General features: G+C 36.1%; 1 protein-coding gene and 1 long non-coding RNA gene across 10 annotated transcripts in view; one reads left to right on the plus strand and one right to left on the minus strand.

Moving 5' to 3' along the window:
• Positions 1-26,541, minus strand: part of GRIK2 (glutamate ionotropic receptor kainate type subunit 2) — a 640,648-nt gene that overhangs the window by 578,218 nt on the left and 35,889 nt on the right. The window contains exon 1 of one of the 9 annotated variants that reach the window (XM_082405215.1): positions 10,430-16,282. The exons of the other annotated variants lie outside the window; for them this stretch is intronic. Coding sequence (XP_082261341.1) covers positions 10,430-10,535 — 106 coding nt within the window. The 5' untranslated portion in view covers positions 10,536-16,282. Of the gene's footprint in view, positions 1-10,429; positions 16,283-26,541 lie in introns of those variants that run through there. 9 annotated transcript variants of the gene reach the window in all.
• LOC309634845 overlaps positions 1-26,541 on the plus strand; it is a 354,268-nt gene that overhangs the window by 37,683 nt on the left and 290,044 nt on the right. The gene's annotated exons all lie outside the window — the stretch shown is intronic.

The following is a 26,541-nucleotide window of genomic DNA, read 5'->3' on the forward strand; positions in this document are numbered from 1 at the left end:
CAACAATGAAGGTTAAGTAGAATTTCTGTAGGACAAGGGGTGTGAAAAAAATGTGCAATGATTAATCTACAAAGGGAGATGGTTTAGAATGGTTTAGAGACTGGTAAGAAGTAGTGAAATCTGTCTGCAGTATAGAACACACAAAAAAATGGAGTGGGAGAGGAGACAGATATTGTCATGGTATCAAAACCAAAAGGTTTGAAAGCCACTTTAAAGATTATCAAGTAGTATATCCTCTCTTTTTACACTAAGGACACTGCAGCCCAGAGATGTTGAATGTTTCACCAAACATCACACCAGTAATAAGTGGTAGAGCTATACACAAAGATAAATCTCTTACTAGCCTTTTCTCTGTTCTCTACTCTATTCCATTTCATCCTCCCTCTCTTCTTCCCTCACTTTCTCCCTTGCTCCCTTTCTTCATTATTTTACATTTTTCTTTTTTCTTTCATTTCTTTTTTTTTCTTGTATTTTTAACAACACCATATATAAAGTACAGTAAATAGCATAATAAAAGGGTTGACCTAAATTATGTAGGCAACAATGAAAAGCCTGAGTAGTTACTGCCACACACATAGACGCCATTTACTTACTAGCAAAATAGTGTTTTCTCTTGTAGACACCACATCTTAAGCCAGCTACAGGCTGGATCAGAATCTCTGAAGCTGATCCTGAAATTACACTGACCCAGAATCACATCCTTGATGTGGTCTTGAGACCAACAGATCTCCGGCATATTCATTGGCTTTCAATCTGCCACTTTTTAAACTTCATGGAGTTAATAACAGCAACAAAGAAGAAATGTTACAATAACATATTACCATATCTTAATAAGGTTAATTCCCAAACTTACTGTGAATTCATTTAACTAAAGACTCCATAATGCCTCTTGTCTTTTTTTTACATTCACTCTCTAAATCTATTGCTACTAGAGCTGCAAAATTTCATGCCATCTGAATGACTTGTGATTTCCCAGATTTCTCTTATTTTCTGCATTAGAAGGCCATGAACTATACACTCTCCAAGTCATTACATACCTTACCTGAGTTCCAGAATGGCTTTCAATAGACTCAGTAATATTTTGGAGTCTATTAGTCAATGTACTGAACAGCAAATTTACTAGAGCAATTTATAAAGAACAAAGAGTGAAAGTTGGGACTTTCCTGGTGGTCCAGTGGTAAATAATCTGCCTTACTACAATGCAGGGGATGTGGGTTTGACCCCTGGTCAGGGAACTAAGATCCCACATGCCACGGGGCAACTAAGCCCACACACCACAACTACTGAGCTCACGCGCCTCAACTAGAGAGCCTGCGTGCTGCAAACTACAGAGCCCACGCACCCTGGAGCCTGCGCACCACAACTAGAGAAGAGAAAACCTGCATGCCACAGCTAGAGAGAAGCCCGCACACCACAATGAAGAGCCCACGCGCCTCAACGGAAGACCCTGCGTGCCACAACTAAGATCCAACGCAGCCAAAAATAAATTAAATAATAAATAAAATCTAAAAAAAAAACAAAAACAAAGAGTGAAAGTCATGATAATCATAATTTTCCTCATCATTTTTCCAAATTGGAAAATGTTCCCATTTTTCAGCTTTTTTCCAAAGTTTTATCTTTGTATTATTAGCCCCTGTGCTTCAAGAAAATCATGTTCACAATCTTCCTATCAGATAGTTCTTTTTTAAATTTTGAAATATTTAAAAAAAGCAACTGAAATATCTGGAAAGAATTATTTGATTAACAAATACAATATATACATTGTTCCACCACTGACACTAAGCAATATAAATTTTCAAACAAAAATACTTTAAAAGCCTCTCAGTTTAAATAATTCAACTAAAAAAGCTGTTATTTTCATGATTAATTGTATTTGCAGAAATTTTATTAGATATTTTGATTCATTCTAAAAATATTGATTAAAACAATTTATCCTAAATCTAAGTTATAATGATTGTTAATCAATAGCATAATTTCTTAAATGTCCTCACTTTGGCATTGTTGGTGTGCCAAACATCCAAGTAAAACAACAGAAATTCAGCTACCGAAGGACCTCAAAATATTCAAATGTGAGATATGTTGACAAAATATTTGCATATGTAATAAACCTTTTTTTGGCATAAGCATTGAAGTAAAATTAAGAAATTTTGAATATATTATATATAGATCATATACATACACACAAATACACATTCAGTACATAATTTCAAAATTGTTAAGTAAATTTTCACCATTTTGTTAGGAAATACATCTGTGTATGGCTGAATACAAATTCAGAATATAGGACTAGACAGAATATGTCAAACTTTTCATAATCATAACACAATTAAAACCCCCTCAAATCTAAAACCCAAGCAAATTGATCTTCCTTCAATATCAGAATATCTATATTCCAGGCACTCACCAGAAGATCTACCCCTAAACTGATCATTATCTCATCTTTGTCAAAAGTGCTGCTGAGATAGTTGGCATGTCAAAGGGCCGGGCCAGCCACCAAAAATTGATATTGTCAGATAATTAATATTGCTCTCACAAAATCCCAACCACATTGCTTTTTAATATTAAGTCCTTGAATTATTAAAGGGAAAAATCTAGAAATTACCAAAAGTGTTCCCAATAAAGCCATTGTTAAGGCTATTGTCCATCCTGTTGTTACTATTTCTTATAAACACCCTTTATACACATACGTATATACAAAAAAAGATGTCTTCATTTATCAGATTATTATATTACTGCTAAGTGTTTCATATTGCCCTGGCTTCCAGGATGCCTAGAACTAAATTATGTTTTGTGTTGATTTCAATTATAAAAAACATTAAAAAATATAGAGTAACATTAAACAAAAGGTAAACATCATTTTATACTCTTACAAACAAGGAATACACTCATTACCACTTTGTTAGTTAAATAACTATATTTTGTTTTTGTTATTGGCATTTATTTGCTTACTAATGAGATTTAAAATATTATAGTAAATCAATGTCATTTTTGTTTCTTATTAAGAGAATTTGTATTTCTTGGTATGGGAATTCACTTTCTTCATGTCCTTTGTCAATTTTTCTAATTACTATCTAAAGATTTTCTTTATAAACTTACAAGAACACTACACATAATGATATTTGATATATTTCTTTCAAATATTTTCTCTGCTTGCTTATCTTTTACCAGGCATTCAAATGTCCCATGAACAATTATTTAATAAGCAAGCTTCCCTTTTTCTCACCAAATGAATGATGCAACTTTTCTTACATATTAATTTTTTTCTAAAACTAAGATCGGTTTTGATTTTATGTTCAGTTATGTTGACTTAGCATAAATCAAATGTTTAATTGCCAAAACTATGTGAGCATGGATGATAGAATACTTATTTCTTTTATTTCCTAGACAAATTTTAATGTTTACTTTTATTTTTAAAAAGTTATTATAAGAAAGCCATTTAGGTAATTCAAATAAGTAAATTCGTATTAAAATATTCTATTAAGATACAAATATTTCCATACATTTATTGCTATTATCATTGTTATTATTGTTGTCAAATCTTAGGTATTTTTTTGCCAAGAACTTTACAAAGACATTTTTTTTTCATTAATTACTTCTCTCATATGGGAATTATGAGGCTGTTACTATATTAACGCATGAACCACAAATAATAATTGAGAAGTTAATAATGAAAACAGACAATATTCATAACCTTTTATTTATATAAACTGACCTACTGTTTCAGTCTTTTTCTCTCTTATATCACGTACCTGAGTAAGGACTGTATATTTTAGAACTGGAAAGGACTTTAAATCATTTAGTCAAACTACCATTTTTCTGATGAGGACTTTGAGACATTGCAGTTGAAGTGGCCACTCTGGTAGAATAATCTCAGAACAAGAACCCACAATTTCTTTAGACTCAGTTTTCTCCCCACTCCACCATTAGCCCTGTCAATTCTACAAAAGAATAAAAAACACTGCAGTTCATGTGTTAAATTTCCAATTGAATCATTTAAATTGGCATTTTATATATATAATTTCTCTAACTGCTGATGTTGTATGAATTATGATTAACATCATTAATATAAAAATGTTATCTTTCTCAGCAAATAATTTTGATTCTTTGCATATCAAGAATAATATTTATTTCTACTACAGTAAAAAAAATATTAATGTGTCAGCAAACTACCCTAGCCTAGGAGATATATCTTTCAGGTTCAGTCAGTTGAACCCTGATTGTCAATGTCATGTATATGATATGCAGTTACTTATCCAAATTTGACATTATATTACATTTCAATTATTTTGTTTTTACCACTAGAAAGTAAATTCTATGAGAGCAGGGGATCAAAACATATCTGAGCTGTTTTCTATTGTAGTCTCAATAACTAGAATAGTATATGGCACACAGTAGGTGCTCACTAAGTATTCATTGGATAAATCACTAGTACTTTGATTTTTTTCTCCTTGACTATAAGAAACATAATCTAATATATAATTTTATCAGTTGTCCTAAAAATCACTCATTTCTCTATTTCATTTGAACCTTATGAAATGCCTTTTTATATGTCAAAAATGGTCAAATATTAGTAATTACACATGGTTCAGTCTAATATAAATAAGTAATGGAAAATTGGTTAAAATTTTTGGTATTCTTTATGTAAGCAAATATGTACCCATTTGTCAGCTATTTGGGGAATTAAGTATAAGTGAAAATCAAACAATTTCAAATCCAGTTTTTTTGTTGGTTTCTTGCTTTTGCCTTTGGGGTGTGTGTATATGTTAGAGAGACAGAGGGAAAGAGAGAAAAATAATCAGGGCTGATTATCTTCATAAATAAGAAAGCTATATATTTAAGATGTCCAAAGCTTTAATAAGCTTAAGTAAATTTCAATTCTTAGAAAATGCAACTTTAAAATAATAAATAAAATGTAAGCATTTGTATGGAAATATTTTCACAGTGTAGTTTCCACTGTGCATTGCACCTTGGTAACCTATTGACCCTAGCTCACCTTTTCTGCTTATTTGGAGCACTGAGGAGGAACCTGAGAGGGTGGACCATACTATAAGCCAGGGATGGCCTCAGGGCCTCCTCAGATTATAAACAGCTTTCTAGCCTTCCACTGCTAGCTGAAGCCCAAGCTATTGAGTCTTATGTCTGTTTTTTAAATGAGCGCACAATTGTATGTTTTGGGGAAGGGGGCAAATTATGTCTGCTCCCTTTTCTCAGGCTATTTCTGTGACTTCCTGCCAATCTTTCTGTAGCTGTCTGTAGAACCTGCTTCTTCCCCTTCCCTTCACATACTTCAAATGGCTCATAAACCAGAAAAATCAGGCTTAATAAAGTAAATATGTTTTGGAAGTGTTTCTTTAATGTATAAATTTTGTGCCCAGCCTTGTGATTACAGAGATAAAGAAATTGAGGCCCAGAAAATGAACTTATTCCCCCAAGATTACTGCCTACTAACTTCTGGCTTAGTACACTTTTGGGAAAAGGATTGGTTCATGCAGTTTTGATTAACTAAATGTGGTTGATATTTAGCTCCTTTCTCATAAATCACTAAATACTGCTTCAGCTCTCAGGCTTAGGTGTTCGTGCAAAATATAGTTATCAATTTATTTTGGTGCTGAGATATATGGAAAATTTAATAGTTAAGATCAAAAATATATCTGATAAATAACTTATCATAAAATATAAAATACAAATTTTGGAAATAAAGAGATCAATGTCCAAACTCTTGTTAAGGAATTTGAGGACGACCTATGTAAAACAAAATAACCACAGCATATTCCATATCTGGTAGGCTAAATCTAAGCCATGCCTCTAGTTGACCTCAAATTCAATGAGCCAATGCTTGATCTGGCTTCCTAAAATAATTCAAGCCTGAAGTATAGTATATAAAGTCATGCTCACATCATGGTCACACTATACTTTGTGCCAGACTATTGGGTTCACTTCTAAGAACACATTTTTTAATTGGGACATTGACAAAATATTCAAAGGAAAAAGAGAGGATGACAAGAGGTCTGGGAACTATTCTATCAAATGGTTTAATTAAAAAATCTTAAGTAATTAAAGAGAAATTATATTTAAACAGCTGTTCACATGCGATTGGGATTAGTCTTATTTGGCCAAATGTCAATTTGAGGATTTAGGGAAGGATTTTCTAACAATATGAATTGCCAATAAAGAATGGGCTCTAAAATAAGTCATGTCCCACCCATAGATGTGTACAAGATGGACTTAAATGAAAATCTATCTGTGAAAGGTATTATAGAGAAGATATCAGAACTGAACTATATAGCAGGCAAGTTTCTTCTAATTTTGACATGCAATCGATAGATTTCTAGAAATCTGTAAAACTTACTACATATGTTAAAAAAAGATCCGAATATGTTAGGTACCCAATAACGAACCTAAACAAGTAAGATATATGACTACAGATCCCAAATTATCTATTTAAACTATTATTAATCAAAACTCCTGAGAGACCCATTGTTCCAAGAATATCAAGAAAGTAAATACAGAGCTCTTGGTAAACCTCTGTTTTGAAACAGATGTTATCTAAAGAGCAAAAAATTGGACTCTCTAAGAATTATTGGGTCAGATTGGTTCAAATATGTTTAACTGGGAAGAGATCAAATTTATAACTTATAGTCTTCCATTGGAAATTTGTGTAAAGGGCACAACTTCCTTGGAGAACATATTTATAAACCTGAGAGGGCTTTTTCAAAGAATTTCCCTCCAAGTCTCTTAAGATTCTGATTCTCCTTGGCCCTCTCCTACAGCAATGAGAAATCACTGCTTCAAGAAGCTACTCTTCAGCAACGAAGACCCAAAAGTAAATAAATAAATTAAAAAAAAAAAAGATCAGTAAGGAAGCTACTCTTATTGCAGGAAATGTGTTAGATCACTCAGTTGTGTTGAGGAAAGAATAAAAGTAGAGAACCACTGTGGCATACATATAAAGTCTTTTCCGTGTTCAATGTGTCATAGTTAAGAGCAAAGAGACAAGGTGATTGAAGTGATTCTAGTAAGGCATAGGTGGCATTTCCAAAAATTCCCCTACAAAACTACTAATACAGTCATATGTGTAGATTGTTTTTAAAATTGTTTTGACATTTAATCCAGTTGTCCTTCAAGGTTCAGGACTTTTAAGGACAATTTTGAAAATATACGGTTAGTTTAAATGAAGTTATTCTTCCAAAGAGGTAATGATAAAAGTGATCTATCCCTGTTTTCCTCTCCCAGTGTTTATTCAGAAATATGTCTTGCTAGCAAAAGCTTGATTACCTGATGTGATTAAGCGCCTTTACAAGACAGACCATCTTATGCTACTAAAACCATAAGATTCTTAGTGTACAAAAGAAAGCTAAGAGGGCTTCCCTGGTGGCGCAGTGGTTGGGAATCCGCCTGCCAATGCAGGGGACACGGGTTCGAGCCCTGGTCTGGGAAGATCCCACATACCGCGGAGCAACTAGGCCCGTGAGCCACAACTACTGAGCCTGCGCATCTGGAGCCTGTGCTCCGCAACAAGAGAGGCCGCGACAGTGAGAGGCCCGCGCACCACGATGAAGAGTGGCCCCCCGCTCACCACAACTAGAGAAAGCCCTCGCACAGAAACGAAGACCCAACACAGCCACAAATAAATAAATAAATAAATAAATAAATAAATAAATAAGACTTTCTCAAAAAAAAAAAAAGTGACGGAAATATCCATAAAAAAAAAAAAGAGTGACGTAAATATCCATTAAAAAAGAAAAAGATAATACCAATGAAGATGATAGGCATCAATGCCACTTTATATCTGTTTATAATAACACTGTATGATTTTACTCTATGTAAAAAGGATTTTATTCTTTGTAATGAAGTATAATAATGAACTGTATAGATAAAAAGGATGAAAATTTCAGAAGTCCCATGAATAGCTCATAAACCCACAACCTTGTGCTATGAAGAGCATGCTTCTAAATTGGCAAATGTTATCATTCATTTGAATTTGGTTCAGCAAAAATGCATTCTGCCTAACTAGATACAGATCACTGGGTTAACTACTACAAAGGATACCAACACGACAGAATCTTGTAGGCCAGATCATCAGAGAGAAAGATTTACTCAGCAAAGCCAACAGAAACAAGCTGAGTGCTAAGTGGGAAGAGGTCACAAAGAAGAGACTAGTGTTTAAGTCTTGAAATTTGGAGAAGGAGATTACAGCCAGAGATCAGGATAAATGACACAGAGGAGGTGGTAAAGCATGAGCTGTGACCATGGAATGACAATAATGCTAAGATCTTACAAATGTAAAACAGTGTTTATACATATTATTTCAATAAGTCTTTACAATGTCCAGTAATTTAAAGAAGGAAAATATTTCGGCCTCATTCAGGGGCAAAAAATTACATAGCGATAGTTTCTATGTGCGCCATGACAGGAAAAATCCTGCAAGCCCTGAACCCTGGAGAGGTTTATCACAGCTACATTAGTGAATGATTCAGCTAGAGATGGGAAAAGTGGCTATGACCCAACTGCCATAAAACTGCAAGAATCTGTTGTAGAGTTAGTCAGTCAGCACTCATTTGGTTCCACAGCCCACATCAACTAAATTTTTTGGCCCATTACAAAAGAGGAAACAGACACAGGAGAATAACTAGGGCTATGGAAAGATGAAAGAAAATTGGTAAAAGATCAAAGAAACAATGGATTCTAAAGTGGAAGCAAGTGCCCTTTTGAAATGGCTGTCCCTGGAGTACAAGCTGAACATTTAAGCAGATGAACCAGAATGAATAAGATGTAGAGGGCATATGAGAAGGACAGAAGGACTTGGGGGAGGAGATAAATAAGAAGTTCATTATGGGGGCACAAGGGGGAATGGAGAATGGAAAAGAGGATGGGATAAGATGTAGTGTTCACAGAAAGTATGTTCAAAGTTAGAGATCTTAAAAATGATACTTTCAAGTAATCACAATGAAAGGCAGTTCAAACCGGCTGAAACGGAATAGAGACAAATGCTACTAGGTTTTAGGAGGTGAAAACAATGAAATACCAGGTTAGTCAAGGGTCATCAACGTGAGTACCATCTCCAAGGAAAATGGCAAGAGAAAGCCATTGAGGAAGGCTAAACCAAATCCTTAAGTTACCGAGGAAGAGGAGAGCAAAACAGTAGAGATCAAGGATTATGCTGAGCCTGCTTCTTAGTTCTCAGATTTTTAGGGAACTGATGGAGAAGTAGGCTGCACTGGAAGGAATCCCAGGGATGTTGTCACATTTGGGGCAATTTAAAAAGGAGAAGGAAGAAATGTCTGAGAAGTTCAAGTCTGAGGATTAGTTTGTTCCCAACCGAATGAGACACGCAGGTAGAAAAGTAGAGGCAACTGATAAATAGCAGATGGGGTGAAGGGATCCTGAGGGCTGATTGCAGAGTGAGAAGACAAGAGGATATGGAAGTAAAACAGAGAAGTTTCATCCACAAGGGGCAATGCTTATGGTTCAGCAATAATACAGGGAGTGGTGAGTAGACTGAAAGTAGTTAATGAAGACTTTAGTACCATCAAACATGTGGGTCAAGTTTGTACCTTTTTTTAAAATCTGAAAATGTACAGATTTTCAACAAGAAAGAAGAACTGCAATTTCCAAATTGGAAATTCTTATTTAGTGAGCAAATTGTGTGGTTCCAATAACAAAATGCAATTAAGATAAACTTCACATGTAAATTGAAGGGATTTCGTAAATTTGGATCATTACCACCTTTACCACCAAAAGTCATCAGAAGCTAATATAAAACAATGTTTTCTTTTGTAATTCAGAAACCTTAGGGCTTCCCTGGTGGCGCAGTGGTTGAGAATCTGCCTGCCAATGCAGGGGACACGGGTTCGAGCCCTGGTCTGGGAAGATCCCACATGCCGCGGAGCAACTAGGCCCGTGAGCCACAACTACTGAGCCTGCGCGTCTGGAGCCTGTGCTCCGCAACAAGAGAGGCCGCAACGGTGAGAGGCCCGCGCACCGCGATGAAGAATGGCCCCGGCTCGCTGCAACTGGAGAAAGCCCTCGCACAGAAACGAAGACCCAACACAGCCAAAAATAAATAAATAAATAAATTAAAAAAAAAAAAAAAAGAAACCTTAATACATTTTATAAATACCCTGTAGCATTTTTTAAATCATATGGTCAAATTGCCAGGGTTTCATTAGAGATGAAATATTTTGACTAAATTGCATATATTACTTAATAGAAACCTACAATATTTCTAAATGAATAAAAACAAGTAAAACTTCCATCTAGACCTTATCTCAGAATATAGGATGTGTTCTCCCTTGAGATGCAAATAAAGTAATTTAAAAATGAAAACATTTTCAAACTGAGATACTGAAAATTACACTGTAGTACAAATGGCTTCAGGTAGTAATCATATTTTTAGAGTAAGTAGTCAAGAAAGAGAGAAAACTATTACCTGGCTTTAGTTTGGAGTTTTCCAAGTATATGCACATATTCAAAAGATTCATCCTATTAAAAGTTTCAGAAATAATTTTCATTGGTATATAATAAGCAATAACCATTTTTAAAGTGATTTTCAAAAAACTTTCCTTGCATCCAAAATTTACTTGCCCATTTTAGCTTATTGTTGCCTCAGGAGATAAGGCTGAACAAAATTAAATTCTATGATTAAAACTCAGGAACATGTATCCACTCATTTGTTTTGAGGAATAATCACAATACAACCACATAATTTGTTTTGATATTTAATATATTTTGCTTTTTCCATCAATCACTGGATATTTTTAGTGCTTTTCTATATGATAGTATTCCTCTATGTAAATGGGAATTCAATTTAGTTTTTGAGATATATATTCTCCAAAATTTTTAGACACATTTTCCTCCTTTTATTTTCTCTTAAGTAAGCTGTTTGATTCTTGGGAAAAAAAAGCAATACTGCTGTTACTCACTTTTTTAACTCCACATAGGATGTTATTGGCTCCCCTTGTTCCTTAAGTATGTACATCTGTACCTTTTATTGAAGACCCCTTTCCTATTTTAGATATTTATAAATGGGAATAGCCAATCTCAAACTGAACACTCTGTGATGCATTCTATTACACTGAAGAGTGATGAAAATGAAATAGTATAATGCAAAGAGAGGTAGTAGTAGAATCGAAAGCATTCATGTCTAATTCTTTTATAAACATTATAAGAAAAATAGTAAAACTGGAAAAATCTCATGTGTTGTTTCTTTGCTAGTTCACTCATGACTTGCTAACACCAGGCATGGTAAATATACTTAATCACAGAAATCCGGGAAAACAGTCTACACAGGAGGTGAAACCTATCACTCTCAGGCCAAATCTGTCCACTACTTGCTTTTGCAAATAGTTTTATTGAAACTCGGCTGTGCCTATTCATTTATGTATTGGCTGCTTTCATGGTACAAAGGTAGAGTTGAGTAGTTGCTACAAAAACCTTATGTCCTAAAAAGTTGAAAATATTTACTATCTGGCCCTTTACAGAAAAAGTTTGCCAACCCCAGGTTTAGGTTCAAAGGGTTCTCCATTAATCTGTCCTCTCATCACTCTTTTTGTCTTACACTTCCTTCTAAACCCAATGGTAGCATATAGAAAACATAAGTTTCTGGTATGTCTTTCAAGAAATCTGGCAGCATGTCAAACAACTATCAAGCTTCAGGACATATCTGTGGCTAAAGCCAGGCTCCATGCTATATCCTTTCCTGCCATCTAGCAGACCTTGGAATCTCAGCCAAAGTTTCTTCCCTCTTTAAAATTATCCTCACCCACTCTTATCCCAAGTTATCCCTCTCCCAAGAATTAGAAAAACTCTGCTCTGCTCATTCTTTTCTTGCATCTCCTAAAACACAAGTATTGACATCCTTTCACGACAAGAAGTTTCCCAAGTCGTTTTCTTGTACTCCGTAGTTTCAGCAACAAAATGAGGCCACAGAGACTTCTTACTTCATTAAGCTTTTCCCAGGCCTTAAAGCCAATCCAGGCAGAATTATTGGCCATCCACTGTTGCAGGAGGGTAGGTCACCTCCTTAAGTGGGTAACACCACGTTCTGGGTGGCACGGGCATTTCCAGTGTTAAAACGGAACAGAAACAAACTAATTGACAAACGAACCAAAAAAGATCCCGTTCTCTCACTAGAAAAATAACCTGGAGACCTTCTAGAAATACAGGAAACTGTGACCGCTTTATTTTTTCCTAATCTTATGGTACTGAAATGGAATCTGATTGACCAGACTTCCAGGAGGTGCAGACTGGTTGGGCAGGGCCAATCCCCTCTAAAGCAGGAATCCACTAGAGGCAGGAGACAGACACTAGACTACACAGAAAGTGTCACTCAGTGAGAAGTGATATGTGGGGATACTGGTTTTTGGAAAGGGTTGAGCTTAGAGAACATCTAAAGGTATCAAGGTCTGCAAAATGGAAGAGAGCTACAAGTCCTACAGTCTAACATTCTCCCCGCTGTGAATCTTCCAAAAAATTGAAAACAAAACCAAACAAAGAAACCAAACCACACCAAATCACAGCATTTCTTGTGGAACCTGGCAAAGAGGGTGAGTCTTTAGGTCTGAGTCTGATGAGGCCTGGGTTTTAAAGTTCCTTGCAGATTTGGGAGCGGGGGCCGGAGTGGAGTTTCCAGGGCAGACAACAGGAGGAAGTAATACATTGTAAATCTATGAAAAGGGCTTTGAGCTGCTCTAGGCCTTCAAGCACAAATATGGGTAAATGTGTCAATATGTCCTATGGTAGAGAGGGGCCCCCAGTTGGAACCTGATCATGAATTTTAATTTCTTAAACTGAAAAGAGCTAGGAAATATAGTCGTTGGACAGCCTGCATGGGTTCAGGTTTTATTACACAGGCAGAAAGATATACGGCTTTCAGTTCTTCAGTCCAGTTACTTCCAACTGGGCATAATAATCTTCCTCAAATGATTTTCCTTCAAAGTTGACTGGTCTTAGAATTGGCTGATTAACCAGATTGACTTTGCAAGCATTTGTCCTAGGGCTCTTGTGGCTCCAAACCACTGGGTAAAGAAATAGAGAGTCAAGTGCCTCAGCAGGATTATTTTAATTACTGATTAATTTAATGCACTGAGCTAAATTGCAACTTTGTTCAGTTCTTCATAAAATCTAGTATTTCCCTCCAGTTTTTGTTGACATCAATTGGCCCCTGTCAAATAAGATTTGGTCCATGCTGTGCTTTGTACCTAATTCTGTTGAATTTCTCTGTATCTAATTTCACCTTGATTATTTCCTGTTGTTTTAGTAAAGTCTTTTTCAAGGACTTTTCCATGAAAAGGTCATCTTTATTTGATATTTTTTCTGCAGCTGTGTATGGGTGATTTTATATATATGTATTTCTTGGAAGTTATTTTTTCCACTGGCATCTACTAACATTTGTTCATTCCCTAGCATTTTCATAATCTCATTGAAATGTTCATTTTTCAATAACACCGTTATTGCCATAATTGTAGTTTTTAATCCCAGAGTCTCACTAATTGTCATGAACAAAATGAATATTCCCTCTCAGGAATCTTTTCAAGTATCTTCTTTACTCAGGACTCTATCTAAGGCAGAACGTTGCTTTTCTTTACAAATTGTATTTAAGTCAAGGTAACTAGGTATACCCATTTAACTCAAAATTTTAAACTAAATGTTCCTCTTAACATAATCTCATAACAGATAACGACCTATAATACCTACATCTCAGAGATTGTTTCTTGTTTTTGTTATTTCAAGTACTGTACATTGCATTTCCATTTTTAAATAAATGTTCAATATACATATTCACCTGTATAATGATGACTTTAACAAAGGAAGTTGAAAAGAAGAGAAATATTTATTAGAGTCAGAGTATAATGGAAAAAGCCCATGTGTTTGGAAATCAGAAAATCCTGGATTCAAATGCCTATTTGCATGAATTTAAGTAATCTCGCTTTAAAATTCAGTTTCTTGATCTAAAATTTGAGATTGGGGATAATTTTCCTATAGGGTTGTTGTGAGGATTAAATGACATATATGTATAATGGAGCCTATGAAGCATTAAGCGGCTGCCAGAACTATGGCTTCCTTCCAAGGCTAGAAGTCTCAAGATGTTCTTTCTGCATGAAGTTGTTACTTTGATCTATGGGTGTCCAGTGAAACCATCCCTGTTTTCTAGAACAAAATTAACTGGGCAAGGGATTGGTGGCCGAACTACAGACAAATATAAGTAAGCTTATCTCTGAGATGGGTTCCATGGAACAATGAATAGTAGGAATAATCCATATGATATAAACATATGTGAACCCAATAGGACCCACTTTCAGGAAGTAAACATGCTCACTGCAACTGGCGAAGTGGTTACCAAGCTCCACTGTATGCTGAAAGCAACTAAGCAATTGTTTAACATATAAATGGCCTATTTTACATCCCAGGCTTAGAAGTTCTGAGATAAAATTCAGACTCAAGGTAAATGAAACCAGGATGACTTAAAATACGCTAAACCTCATTAATTCTGTACGCTTATCAACAACCTCAATAGTCATTGTTATTGTTGTCACAAAAATCAATAGAGCTACTGAAGTGTATACCGCTTTGTAAACATAGATGTGTCCTCTTTAGGCCATCGACTCTATTCCCAGGGATTCAATTTCTATCTGTATGGTGACAACTCCCAAAGTCCCCTTATTTGTGACTTTGTTGTAAAGCCTAATTTATTCTATCAGTTTACTGAGAAAAACACTAATAACACATGACATGTCACCTTTAAATGTTACTTTATATTTACTGGAAAGTAATGATGTCATACATCTATAAATTACAAATATGGACTCATTGTAAGAGTGTGCCAGGGACAAAAAAAGATGTTGATCACATGTTTGTTGATGGTGATCTCACAACGCGGGCTGCATTATTTTGGTTTTTCCAGAGGACCCTGTAATGGAAAGATCTATGTTCCATTCAGGAGTTCCTCACAAACATTTATTTGTAAGTGCAATAACGTACCTATTCACAGGATACATTAGCCTTTGTAATTTTAAATCTCTCAAATAAAACTCATCTGAAGGACTAAAGCAATTAAATTAATGGCCAGTGTCACTTCAGAACAAATTGTTCTGATCAATTATGTCATTCCGTGAAAAGTCAAAACCTTTCAGTTGGCTAAGATCAAAACAACAACAAATGAGTGCCTTCCCTTGAACTAACCAAACTGTAATCAACCTCTAAAGCTCACTTCACATCCCCCTTCTTCCATGATACCTTGCTAATCACTTACTTCAATCCTCGAGGACCACTAACTTTATTAGAATTACAATAAACCTTACTGCCTCTATAACAAATTTGGCACTTAATCAAAGAATACCCAGGTAAACCTTCATCTGATGCATAAATGGAGACATGGAAAGACTTAGTGATCAAACCAAGGTCTTACAGCTGTTTGTGGCAAAATCAGAAAGAACTACTAGAGTTTATGGGGTTTCATGACGAGCTTTTTCCCCACTACATTGTATGTTCTCTGCCCACTGCTTTGTATTGTATTTCCTTTTCAGTATGTTTTTGTCTCTCACAATGAAAACATAAGTTATTTAGGGAAGAAGGATGGAGTGTGGAGGTGAGCTGGAAAGGAGATAAAGGGGGAAGTTTCAGGCATCTTGCTAGCTTCTTTACTTCTATTGTTTATTCTACTCACTACAGTATTCCTATAAATTATCTCTCCCTATTTTACAGGTAAGAATTTGAGGCTCAGAGAGATTATGTTAGTTGGCCAAAGCTACTCAGATGGCAAGGCGGACAGTATGGCCACTTTGGGAAAATGATTAGTGTTCTACTGTATGTACTGTAAAGAAATCACTGTCCTGTGCTTTCCCCATTCTCTCATATGTTAAGAACACATACCCATTTATTTATAGCACTCTCTTGTTCCTAAGAAATGTCCTATTAAATTACAATTTCCTAAAGGCATACTAACAGAAATAACAGAGAAATGGAGTAAGAAATTTTTAATCACAATATTTACTGTATAGCAACAAGGCATATAAAAGGGGGCTTTGAAATAAATGGAAATGGAACAGTCCTTTTTGTTCTAATTGGCACTGTTTTTGGCAGTTGTGAAGTACATTAGATGCTCACCACATTATAGTTCTATTATGTAGCTAGAGCATTATCAATAAAAGGCAAAAGAACATATTTGCTAAGATTTCCGTTAAGTAAATAGGCCTCATGAAGGAAGGCGAATGGACATTTTTGCTAATGCCTTTCCTTATGTGGGAATGGAATCAAACTGAAGATTTTTCTGAGAATGGAAATAAGCCAGTAATGTGGTCTGTTGACTCCTTACTATTGATAGCATCAAGTGACAGGAGTTGTATGCCTCTCCTTCAGTCCTTGGTAAGTTTAGGGGACTTCTTTGCTAACTATTGGCTACAGTAAGGACACTGAGTTTTGTTTTTTTTTTCATTTTGTTTACAAAATACAATATATATGTCCATACAGGTAGTTAAATCTGAAAGTATTTATATAATTACATGTACTATATTACACAATTATAAACTATATGAAAAATCTCTACTTTAAAACTACAAGATAGTCCATTTCTAATCTTAATTTAGAAGAAATTTACAATATTATTTTAAATCATCTGGGACTGTTTTACTTTAAATTATTATTGATTTTTACCCTGCCAAAAGCCCCTAATTATTAAAGAACAAGAAAAACTACAAGATCTTAAATTGGGTTATTTAGTTCTAGGAAAAGATTATACATGGTGAACCAAGAAGAATCTGAAAATTTGCAGAAGATACCAATTCCCCAAATTACATATTCTTTATCCAGACTAGTACTTGCTCCCACATAAAAATCTTGCTCCAGTAAGAGCAAGGGTAACATAAATCATCGGATCTAAATATGGAAGAAACCTAATTATTCACCACACACACCCCCCCCTCTATTCAATCTTTGCCACAGAACATTTTTCTCACAAGGCAAATGCTAAATGTCTCCGTACATAGCCTTGCAGCTGGAAAAAAAAAAAAAAAGTACCAATGTCATTAAGAGTTCAGTACAGGAAAAAAAGCCATCATCATTTCAGTCAAGCTTTCTGTTTTGTAGAATATTCTACGGTATTCAAAAAACATACTGTAGGAATATAACATACAAGAGCCTTCAAAAACACAGCTTGAAAAAATTTATCTCATAAAAACTAATACATAATTAGCAAAATGTAGCCATATAAATGTTTAAGTATTATATAAATACATCAACTTGTTCAAAAGTTTTACTCCTGAAGAATTCTGGGTAGAATCTATTAACAAATCTTATTTGAAATGAACTAGGCAAGATCACACTTATAGCGACCCTTAAGTTGAATTTTGAAAAGGATAAACAATAGGTCCTAATTTTTAAAAAAATCAAGTGCACATTTTAATATCTCTATATGAAATAAAATAAGAATGGCAATAGACAAATTGGGAGCCCACTCTAATCATCCATGTGAGCAAAAATGATGAGTATCTAACTATGGATGTAAGAATAAACCAGATCCAGGAAACCCTGAGAATGAAGAGTCTTCAAGGCTTGGAAAATGTTTAGCCTTGAGAGTAGGGATAGGAAAAAATCAAAGACAAATCCAATATTCTGAGTCCAAGTAACTGGTGAATGTCAGTGGCATTAATAAAGGACACGGATTCTGGGAAAAAGAAAATGAATGCTGTTTGGGCACACGACTCGATGTGCCAGAGGAAATTTTGATGCCATGAAAGGAGGACAGGACTAGAGACAGATTTAGAAATCATGCATGTAAAGGAAATTGTTTGAGCCATTGGTATAGAGGCAGTGGAAAAAGGAGAAGGTAAAAAGAGAGGCCTAGAGGTGTCCCAGCACAGTGGGAGAGAAATGGTTTCCAGAACACAGGGAGAAAACTAGGAGAGTGGCTTAGTTGGGGTAGGAGTGGCCAGGCCATAGCTACATCCTGCTTTAAGATATCGGTTTTAAACCCTCTTCTGTTGCAAAAAATAAATAAAAATCACTAAAAATCACTTGTGTGTCTTCATAATGTAGTTAATTGGAAATTGTCTAATTCTTGGCACAGTTCAAGCAGGATAGGTGGAGACTGAGTCCTGAAGGAAATGATCCCTGCTCTGAACAGCAGGAAGTGCCAGCATCAGACAAAGCTGAGTGGTCCCATGGCTCACAACGGCTACTGGGGACTTAAGCACAAGACAGCATTACCGCTGCTGAGTCACAGTATATTAAAAGAGAAAAAGAATAGAAAAGTACTTTCATGGTTCTGGATGAAGGCACTCAACAATCTGATCTAGAAACTGTTATACAGCAAAAAAAAAAAAAAAAAGAAAAGAAAAAAAATGGCACTGATAAAAAAGAAGAAACAATTTTAACTCTGAGAGCTGGGACTATGTGATCTATTTTTTTATTTGAAAATGCAAGCTCAGTTTGAACAACCTAAATCTCTATGGACAGAATTTTCTTTTCTCCTCAGATTTCTCCTCAGGAGCTAAAATAGATTTGCCAAGTACGCAGGGTACTCACAGCGTAGTTGCATAGAGATAAGCAAGATATTGTCTCTGCCCTGTGGTTTTTGTTTTCCCTTCAGTGATCATGGTGACCAGCTGGGGAAAGATGTACCCCATTTGCCATGGTGCCTTCACTGACATGTCTGACAGACCCTCGAGAAAAAAGGGCAGCCCTCCACAAGGGATCAAGTATGTGATATATTAGATAATCACAGAGAGGTTAGGAAAATCCCCCTTCACCTATGAAAGGCTTTATCTCATTCCAAAAAGTGGTAGGAAAAGAATACATTTTAAATCTCCATGTCCAGAAGGTGATGTTCAAACCATTAAGTTAAATTCAATAGAGCTATAAAATTTTACCCAAGATTCACAAACTTCTCAGAAAGAAAAATATATAAATGACTCAGCTTTTTCTTGTCTCTTCTCATAAAAAAAAAAAAAAATCAAATTAGTGAAAAAAAAAAGTCTACATGTTAGCTCTTCTGTTCACAGAGTCAGCCACCTACAAGGTACTTTAAAGTTTGAACTAGATGTCTGCTGATATTCAAAATCCCTTCAAGCTCTGATATTCTAGTATTCTGAGTTTGCCTGAGAAGAAGAAAACTTTTCTGAGAATCCATTTCTAGGGAGGTGACCAGGGCCATGTCTCCCCTTAGGCTTGATTATAGGCATTCCCTCACAAATGATCCCAGGACATGTATCCCATTGCATCCTCTCTTCCTGACCTCTAGTTGGAGCTTTTGCTGAAGCCTCTAGAATTCTGCAGCCAGTGGGCCGTCTCACCCACAGGAATAGGAAGCAAGCATGGAAGCCCCACTTTGTACTGTTTGCTTGCCATTGTCTAAAAAACCCCACAGCCAACTGTTATTCCATATTGAAGGGTGATCTACACAGCACATATATACCCCTGGATCAGTGGGCCACAGTAAAATGTAGGGCCACCATGTTGCTGTGACTGGTCACGCACTGTTTCTTCTAACATAGTAAAGAGGGACTTCTAATCTCTAGTCACTATTTTAAGATCTATTCCTGGCCTGCAAGACTCATAAAGTGTTCCTTAAACTACTCCTGGGAGTAATTTGCATAGGCAACTGGTGATCATTAATTAGGTGACTGCAAACATAGGCGATAGAGGATAAATGAATGTAGAGCTTTCTCTTTTAATCACACCGCTCACCTCTAGATTCTGAGTGAAAAAGTTCTCATCCCCGTGGACCACCTGCTCTGTTGTGGAATTCTAAATAGAAAGCTGTATATCTTGTTCTTCAGCACACAGAAAACAGAGTTAAAACAATAAGAAAAGAAAAGTACCTGAGATAGGTAACTTTTGATGAAGAAAAAATTGAAGCTAAGTTTTAGACACATAGAAACATAGAAGAAACAAAAGTATAAATCTCTATTCTCAGGCATAATAAACATTTATTACACCCTTACCACATGCAAGTCACTGGGCTAAGCCCATTTTATACGTTGTCTCTTTTAATCCACATAACCATCCTACAAAGTAGTTGCTAATATTATCCTCATTTTATAGATGAGGAAATGGAAGCTAAAGAGGGTAAGCAAATTGCTCAGGGTCACACGGCCAGAAAAACAGCAAGCCAGGACAGTCTGTATTCTTCTAGTCTTTTCAAACCTCGAGAAGTTAGATTGATTATTCAATCTTGCCAGAAGGCAAACCGGAAAGAAATGGAAACAACGTGTACTTCCCAAGTATTTTCTAGATGCCAGGTACTTTACTGGACACCTCACATACCTTTTTCATGTGACCCATACAACAGCCCCCAGGGTAGTTATTATTGTCTCCAATTTACAGAAAAGATCACTTGGGATTCCGCCAGCCCCAAAGCCCTCCACAGCCTCTCTCAGGTCACCTTGTCCTGCCAGGAAAGACCCTCAGCTCTCAACTCAGTGTCTGTGCCTCAAACCTCAACCTCTGGCTCATTGTGCCGTCCAGGTTTCTCTCTCCTCCTCTTCCACCTCCTTAAAATCATAGAGGCTGGAAAGGGGGTGTCTTTTTTTCTTTCTCTGTTTCACATATTCTTCTTCTCTGGCTCTATAAAGACTTAATAGTGGAGAAGGTTCTACCCTCCTTTTGTTGATTTGCCAAATGGGAAGAAAAAGATATTTAGATCTCTTCTCAAGAAAATAGCCCAGTTTGTATAATTATTACTGCACTCTCTAATGCTACTCTTGAGTGACAGAAACTGAATATTTTCATGGTTTTTCTTAACAAATTCTAATCATCGCACCCTCCTATCACCCCAAGTAGATGGATGTTTTGATAGACCAGGATGAATTTGTTCCCAAAAAGGCAAAAGTGCACAATTATTTTTAAATGTCACCCTCAATACATAGGTACCAATCTCCTCTCCTAGAAGACCAGAATATGGAACTGAACCTTTTTCATCTTTGTATTCCTACACCATATTAGGTGTTGAATAAATGTTTACAGAGTGGATTGTTGTTGAGTGTTATCTGGGTAGGAAATATCACTTAGTCCAATGTCTGAAACTGATACCACAGTACAAATTAGTTTATCAGAATAATTAAAGAAAGATCCAAGAGATTAGGACAGTAGAATATAAACTCCATGAGAATGAGGAACTTATTTGTCTAGTAAGCACCTAGGACAGAGCCAGGAATAGAGCAGGATCCTGGTAAATATTAGCTGAATGAATGCTTCATAAAGCAACTCTTCTTAGGGGAAGCAGAAGAGAAAAATCTAAAATATAATGAAATGCTGGAAGATAGGCCTGATTCAATCACGGGTAGGAAGCCCCAGAAGGAGGTTCTGAGGAAGTGGGGAGAAATATGAGAGCACATGGGGTGTCTGGAGAGAAGCAGGACAAGATCTAATGAGAAAAACAAAAATTACATAGACACAAGATTCTTAATTGTGCAGAAGAGTTTTAATTTCTTTAACAATTGCTCACAATGGATTGTTAGCTTCCTGTATGTGGAAAGTAAAAGAGAATGAAGATCCTGCTTTTTTAATTTTAATTAATTAATTTATTTATTTTTGGCTGCATTGGGTCTTCGCTGCTGAGCGTGGGCTTTCTCTAGTTTCGGCCAGCAGGGGCTACTATTCATTGCGGTGCCTGGGCTTCTCACTGCAGTGGCTTCTCTTGTTTCGGAGCACGGGCTCTAGGCACGTGGGCTTCAGTAGTTGTGGCGCATGGGCTCAGTAGCTGTGGCGCACGGGCTTAGTTGCTCCACGGCATGTGGGATCTTCCCAGACCAGGGATTAAACCCATGTCCCCTGCATTGGCAGGCGGATTCTTAACCACTGTGCCACCAGGGAAGTCCCTGGAGATCCTGCTTTTTAATAAGGAATTATATTTTGTTGGGAATATGAACATGGCGCGTTTACAGGACTCCTAGTACCAACTGTCCACATCTGAAGACAATGTGCATGGGATACATTAAACAGGCAGTGCTGTCATGTGCAGGAAAACTTATGTCCCTTAACCTAATTGAGTGTTGGAAATTTCTCCTCTTTACAAAGAATATTCAATCAATAATTATAATGTATCCATGGCAGGCCCAGTAACAAAGCAATGACATGTATTCTCATTTTTCAAATGGCCAAACTGATGTTACAGGCAACTTCAACTCTGGTAAATAATAACACAAGTTAAGTCTGTTTAGGTCAAACACTCTCCTCCACACATACACAAACACTCCAAGTACACACACATAAGATACAACCCTCCTTTCCTTGAGGAAGTCTGTTATCTTTTTCTCCCTTCTTTTTTTTTTTTTTTTTAATTTTTTTATTTATTTATTTTTGGCTATGTTGGGTCTTCGTTTCTGTGCGAGGGCTTTCTCTAGTTGCGGCGAGCGGGGGCCACTCTTCATCGCGGTGCATGGGCCTCTCACTATCGTGGCCTCTCTTGTTGCGGAGCACAGGCTCCAGACACGCAGGCTCAGTAGTTGTGGCTCACGGGCCCAGCTGCTCCGCGGCATGTGGGATCTTCCCAGACCAGGGCTCGAACCCGTGTCCCCTGAATTGGCAGGCAGATTCTCAACCACTGCGCCACCAGGGAAGCCCTTTTTCTCCCTTCTTATAGACCTGAGACCTTTTTATGGCTCCGACCAAGAATTTTTCCAGGTTGCCACTGAGAGGAAAGATGTTAATTATCTACTTAGCACTTTCTTTTTAGACTCTCAGTAGTAAATGCTCTTCATTTCTCTGCCAAGGTAATTCTTGGTCTATTATCAGAGCTCTAAGGTCCTTATGCCACCATTCTGACTCACAGCTGTGAACTGCCCTGCTCAAAATACAAGGTAAGAAGGACAGCGCATACATTGTTAGGGTGGGCACTACGTCTCTCTTTAGTTAAGTGTTAATGAAATATTTTGGAGTGACAAGGGTAAGATTTTTCCTGGTCCTATGTGAATTCTCTCTTTCATCTGCAGTACTGCTGTCTTCTTAACATGCCACTTACAAAAGCAAGGTTCTTGTATTAGAAATAACAGGCACATAACTATTTTTAAAGCATTTTGACTAAAAAAGATCTGATCCTGTTCACATGTGTCACTCCCACTGGATGCTGTTGGGGACAACAAGATCACCAAGACTTATACTGCTCCCAAGAGAACTTACAGTGAAATGACAACACACGCACAAAATTAGTATTTTAGACGTGGGGTGAGGTGCAAATATATATATGTTTAATTTTTGGTAAATAAGTCATTTGATTTTTCATAAGGCTTTATCTTAGAATTTCAATGTAGCAAACTCTAATAAGAAACCTAAGAATTTGAGAGGAGAAAGAAGAATCGTAAAGTAAATTTGAGAGAATGAGTTTGTGATGCAGTGGAAGAGCTGGGAGACATAGTCCAATGCAGACTAACGCTGGTCGGTGACTAACACTCACATTCCTTATGGGAGGAAATGATGGTATTGGATGTAATGGTTTCAACATTACACTCTGTTTTTAAACTCTATGGTTTTATGGATTCTCATTATATTTGCTTTTCGTAAAAAAACTAACTCATGGATTTTCATTCCTGCTTCGTTTTTTATAAAAGTGGAAGTTTTCAAATTGCTTTATCATGTTAATAATTTCCTTATGTAACTACAAGGAAGCTCTTTCAATTTCAATATACCTTCTTGTATTTTTTCAAAGCCACCATAGGCTTTTAAAAATCAAGAAATAGTAAAAAGTGATACTCTCATCCTACCAAGATTTAAAAAATTATTTTCCAAATGTTAATTTTTTGTAGTGACCCAAGCTTTAAGCTTTTTCTTTTGTGTTGACAACTGACTGACAAAAGGCATTCTCAGTTTTGCTCTTCTCATTTAATGCTGTAAAAATAGCTACCATCAGTGAAATGCATTTTCCTCACTTCAAAATGGAGGGAAACATTAAAACGCTGCATGTTAACAAGTGAAAGCTGTACTAAAGAATTCTCAGAGCATAACTAGCCAACAGAGTTAACAACAAGGTAATCAGGCTCAAGAGAACCCTTGTTTTTTTTTTTTTTTTTAACATCAGTGATTCATGTTCAGAAATTATCATTGTGTGCTGGTTGGGTTCACATGAAAGAAAATCACTGACATTTTTGTTTATGGATGATCAAATGCAGACTATTACTTCCAACAGAAGTATTAATTCCTAATGAGCTAATTAAAGAAAAATGGATCATAGCAGAATGTATTGAGCAAAAGGTGTCTCCAAAACCACTTCTTAAGTAGATAACCCTAAGGGTAAAAAATACTATATTTTGTCTCTGTGACCCATTAGATTACCCCAGAAATTTTACAACAATTTAAAGACCGCCAATATCTTTTAGTTACGAACTGTTGGCATTCACTGAATGAATGAATAAATGAATGATAGACAAATTGACTGACTGACAGACTAAAGACAAATAACCCACTAACAGACTGATCAATTCACTTAAATGAATCATTTAATTTTACAAAATATTTCAAATTTGTATTTCCTCACAGAATTCACAGATAGAAAATACTACCATAACACAAACCTGGTTATTTATTTGCAATCAATGTGCAAAAGTACTAGAAAGCTTAGGTATTTATATTCTTTTCCAGAAAAAAAAAAAAAATTGAATAGTGCTGGTTCAAAGTTGTTCATTCAGCAAATATTGTCAGGCTGCCTACTAGGATAAGAGCACCAGGGTATGGAATCAGAGATGAAAAGCTTATGGTCTCTACCTTCAAGCAGGTTTTCAAGCTACTTAGAAAATCATACATAATTATATGTGTTCATGTACAAAATAACTATAAAAAAGGCAGACAAATGTGTAACTTCCAAAATAGAGCTATTTAGGAGGGCAATGGGATTTCAGAAAGGTAGAGCAATAAGAGTGAAGGTGGCATGTCATCTAGGTCTTCCTGAATACGCAGGAATTTCAACAAAAGCTCAATGAACAAGAGGAAGCAGAGTCAAGAGGTAGACACCTGGCCAGGGCTGACATTCTGTCCATATGCCTCAGTTTGAATATGGAAGTTGTTAAAATATTGAGATACTTCCATACTAGGTGGTAACTGGAAATATTTTCATTTCTCCATTTTTCTTTTTTCACTACATATGTAATGACACATAACTTTACATAGATACATAAGTATCCTCATGTTGCTTCCTCCGTTTTTCCTCCCTTTTCCTTTTCTGTCTGATTCCTCCCTTTGGTCTTCCCATTCACATCCATATTTCCCACATATATCCATGCCTTTTCTCCTCCAGGCATTAGTGTTAACAAATCAACAGTCCTTCTCTGTATGCATATAATTTCATACAGAGCTATACCTAAAAATGCATGGGCACACATACACACATAGACTCATTCAGAATACACACACAGATATAACATGTGCACGTATATTTACACATGGATTTTTGTCAGCTTTACAAAAAAAAGGAGGAAAATATTATGTATATATACTATATTTATTGTTTTCTCATTCAATAATATCTTTGGAAAACCCTCTAAGTCATCTGGTATAGTCCCAATTTACTCTTCTTAGTATAGATAAAATGTTACATGGCATGAATATATAATTTATTCAATGATTCTTTTTTTTTAAATTTTATTTATTTTTTTATACAGCAGGTTCTTACTAGTTATCTATTTTATACACATTAGTGTATATATGTCAATCCCAATCTCCCAATTCATCACACCACCACCACCCCCACCCGGCTTTCTCCCCTTGGTGTCCATACGTTTGTTCTCTACATCTGTGTCTCTGTTTTTGCCTTGCAAACTGGTTCATCAACAATTTTTCTAGATTCCACATATATGCGTTAATATACGATATTTGTTTTTTTCTTTCTGACTTACTTCACACTGTATGGCAGTCTCTAGGTCCATCCACATCTCTACAAATGACCCAATTTTGTTCCATTCTATGGCTGAGTAATATTCCATTGTATATATGGTACCACATCTTCTTTATCCATTCATCTGTTGATGGGCACTTAGGTTGCTTCCATGACCTGGCTATTGTAAATAGTGCTGCAATGAACATTGGGGTGCATGTATCGTTTTGAATTACGATTTTCTCAGGGTATATGCCCAGTAGTGGGATTGCTGGGTCATATGGTAGTTCTATTTTTAGTTCTTTAAGGAACCTCCATACTGTTCTCCATAGTGGCTGTATCTATTTACATTCCCACCAACACTGCAAGAGGGTTCCCTTTTCTCCATACCCTCTCCAGCATTTGTTGTTTGTAGATCTTGGGATGATGCTCATTCTAACTGGTGTGAGGTGATACCTCATTGTAGTTTTGATTTGCATTTCTCTAATAATTAGTGATGTAGAGCATCTTTTCATGTGACTCTTGGCCATCTGCATGTCTTCTTTGGAGAAATGTCTATTTAGGTCTTCTGCCCATTTTTGGATTGGGTTGCTTGTTTTTTTGATATTGAGCTGCATGAGCTGTTTATATATTTTGGAGGTTAATCCTTTGTCTGTTGATTCGGTGGCAAATATTTTCTCCCATTCTCAGGGTTGTCTTTTTCTCTTGTTTATAGTTTCCTTTGCAGTGCAAAATCTTTTTAAGTT

This window comes from Balaenoptera borealis (assembly GCF_965194805.1).
Source record: "Balaenoptera borealis genome assembly, chromosome: 9".
Lineage (NCBI taxonomy): Eukaryota > Metazoa > Chordata > Mammalia > Artiodactyla > Balaenopteridae > Balaenoptera > Balaenoptera borealis.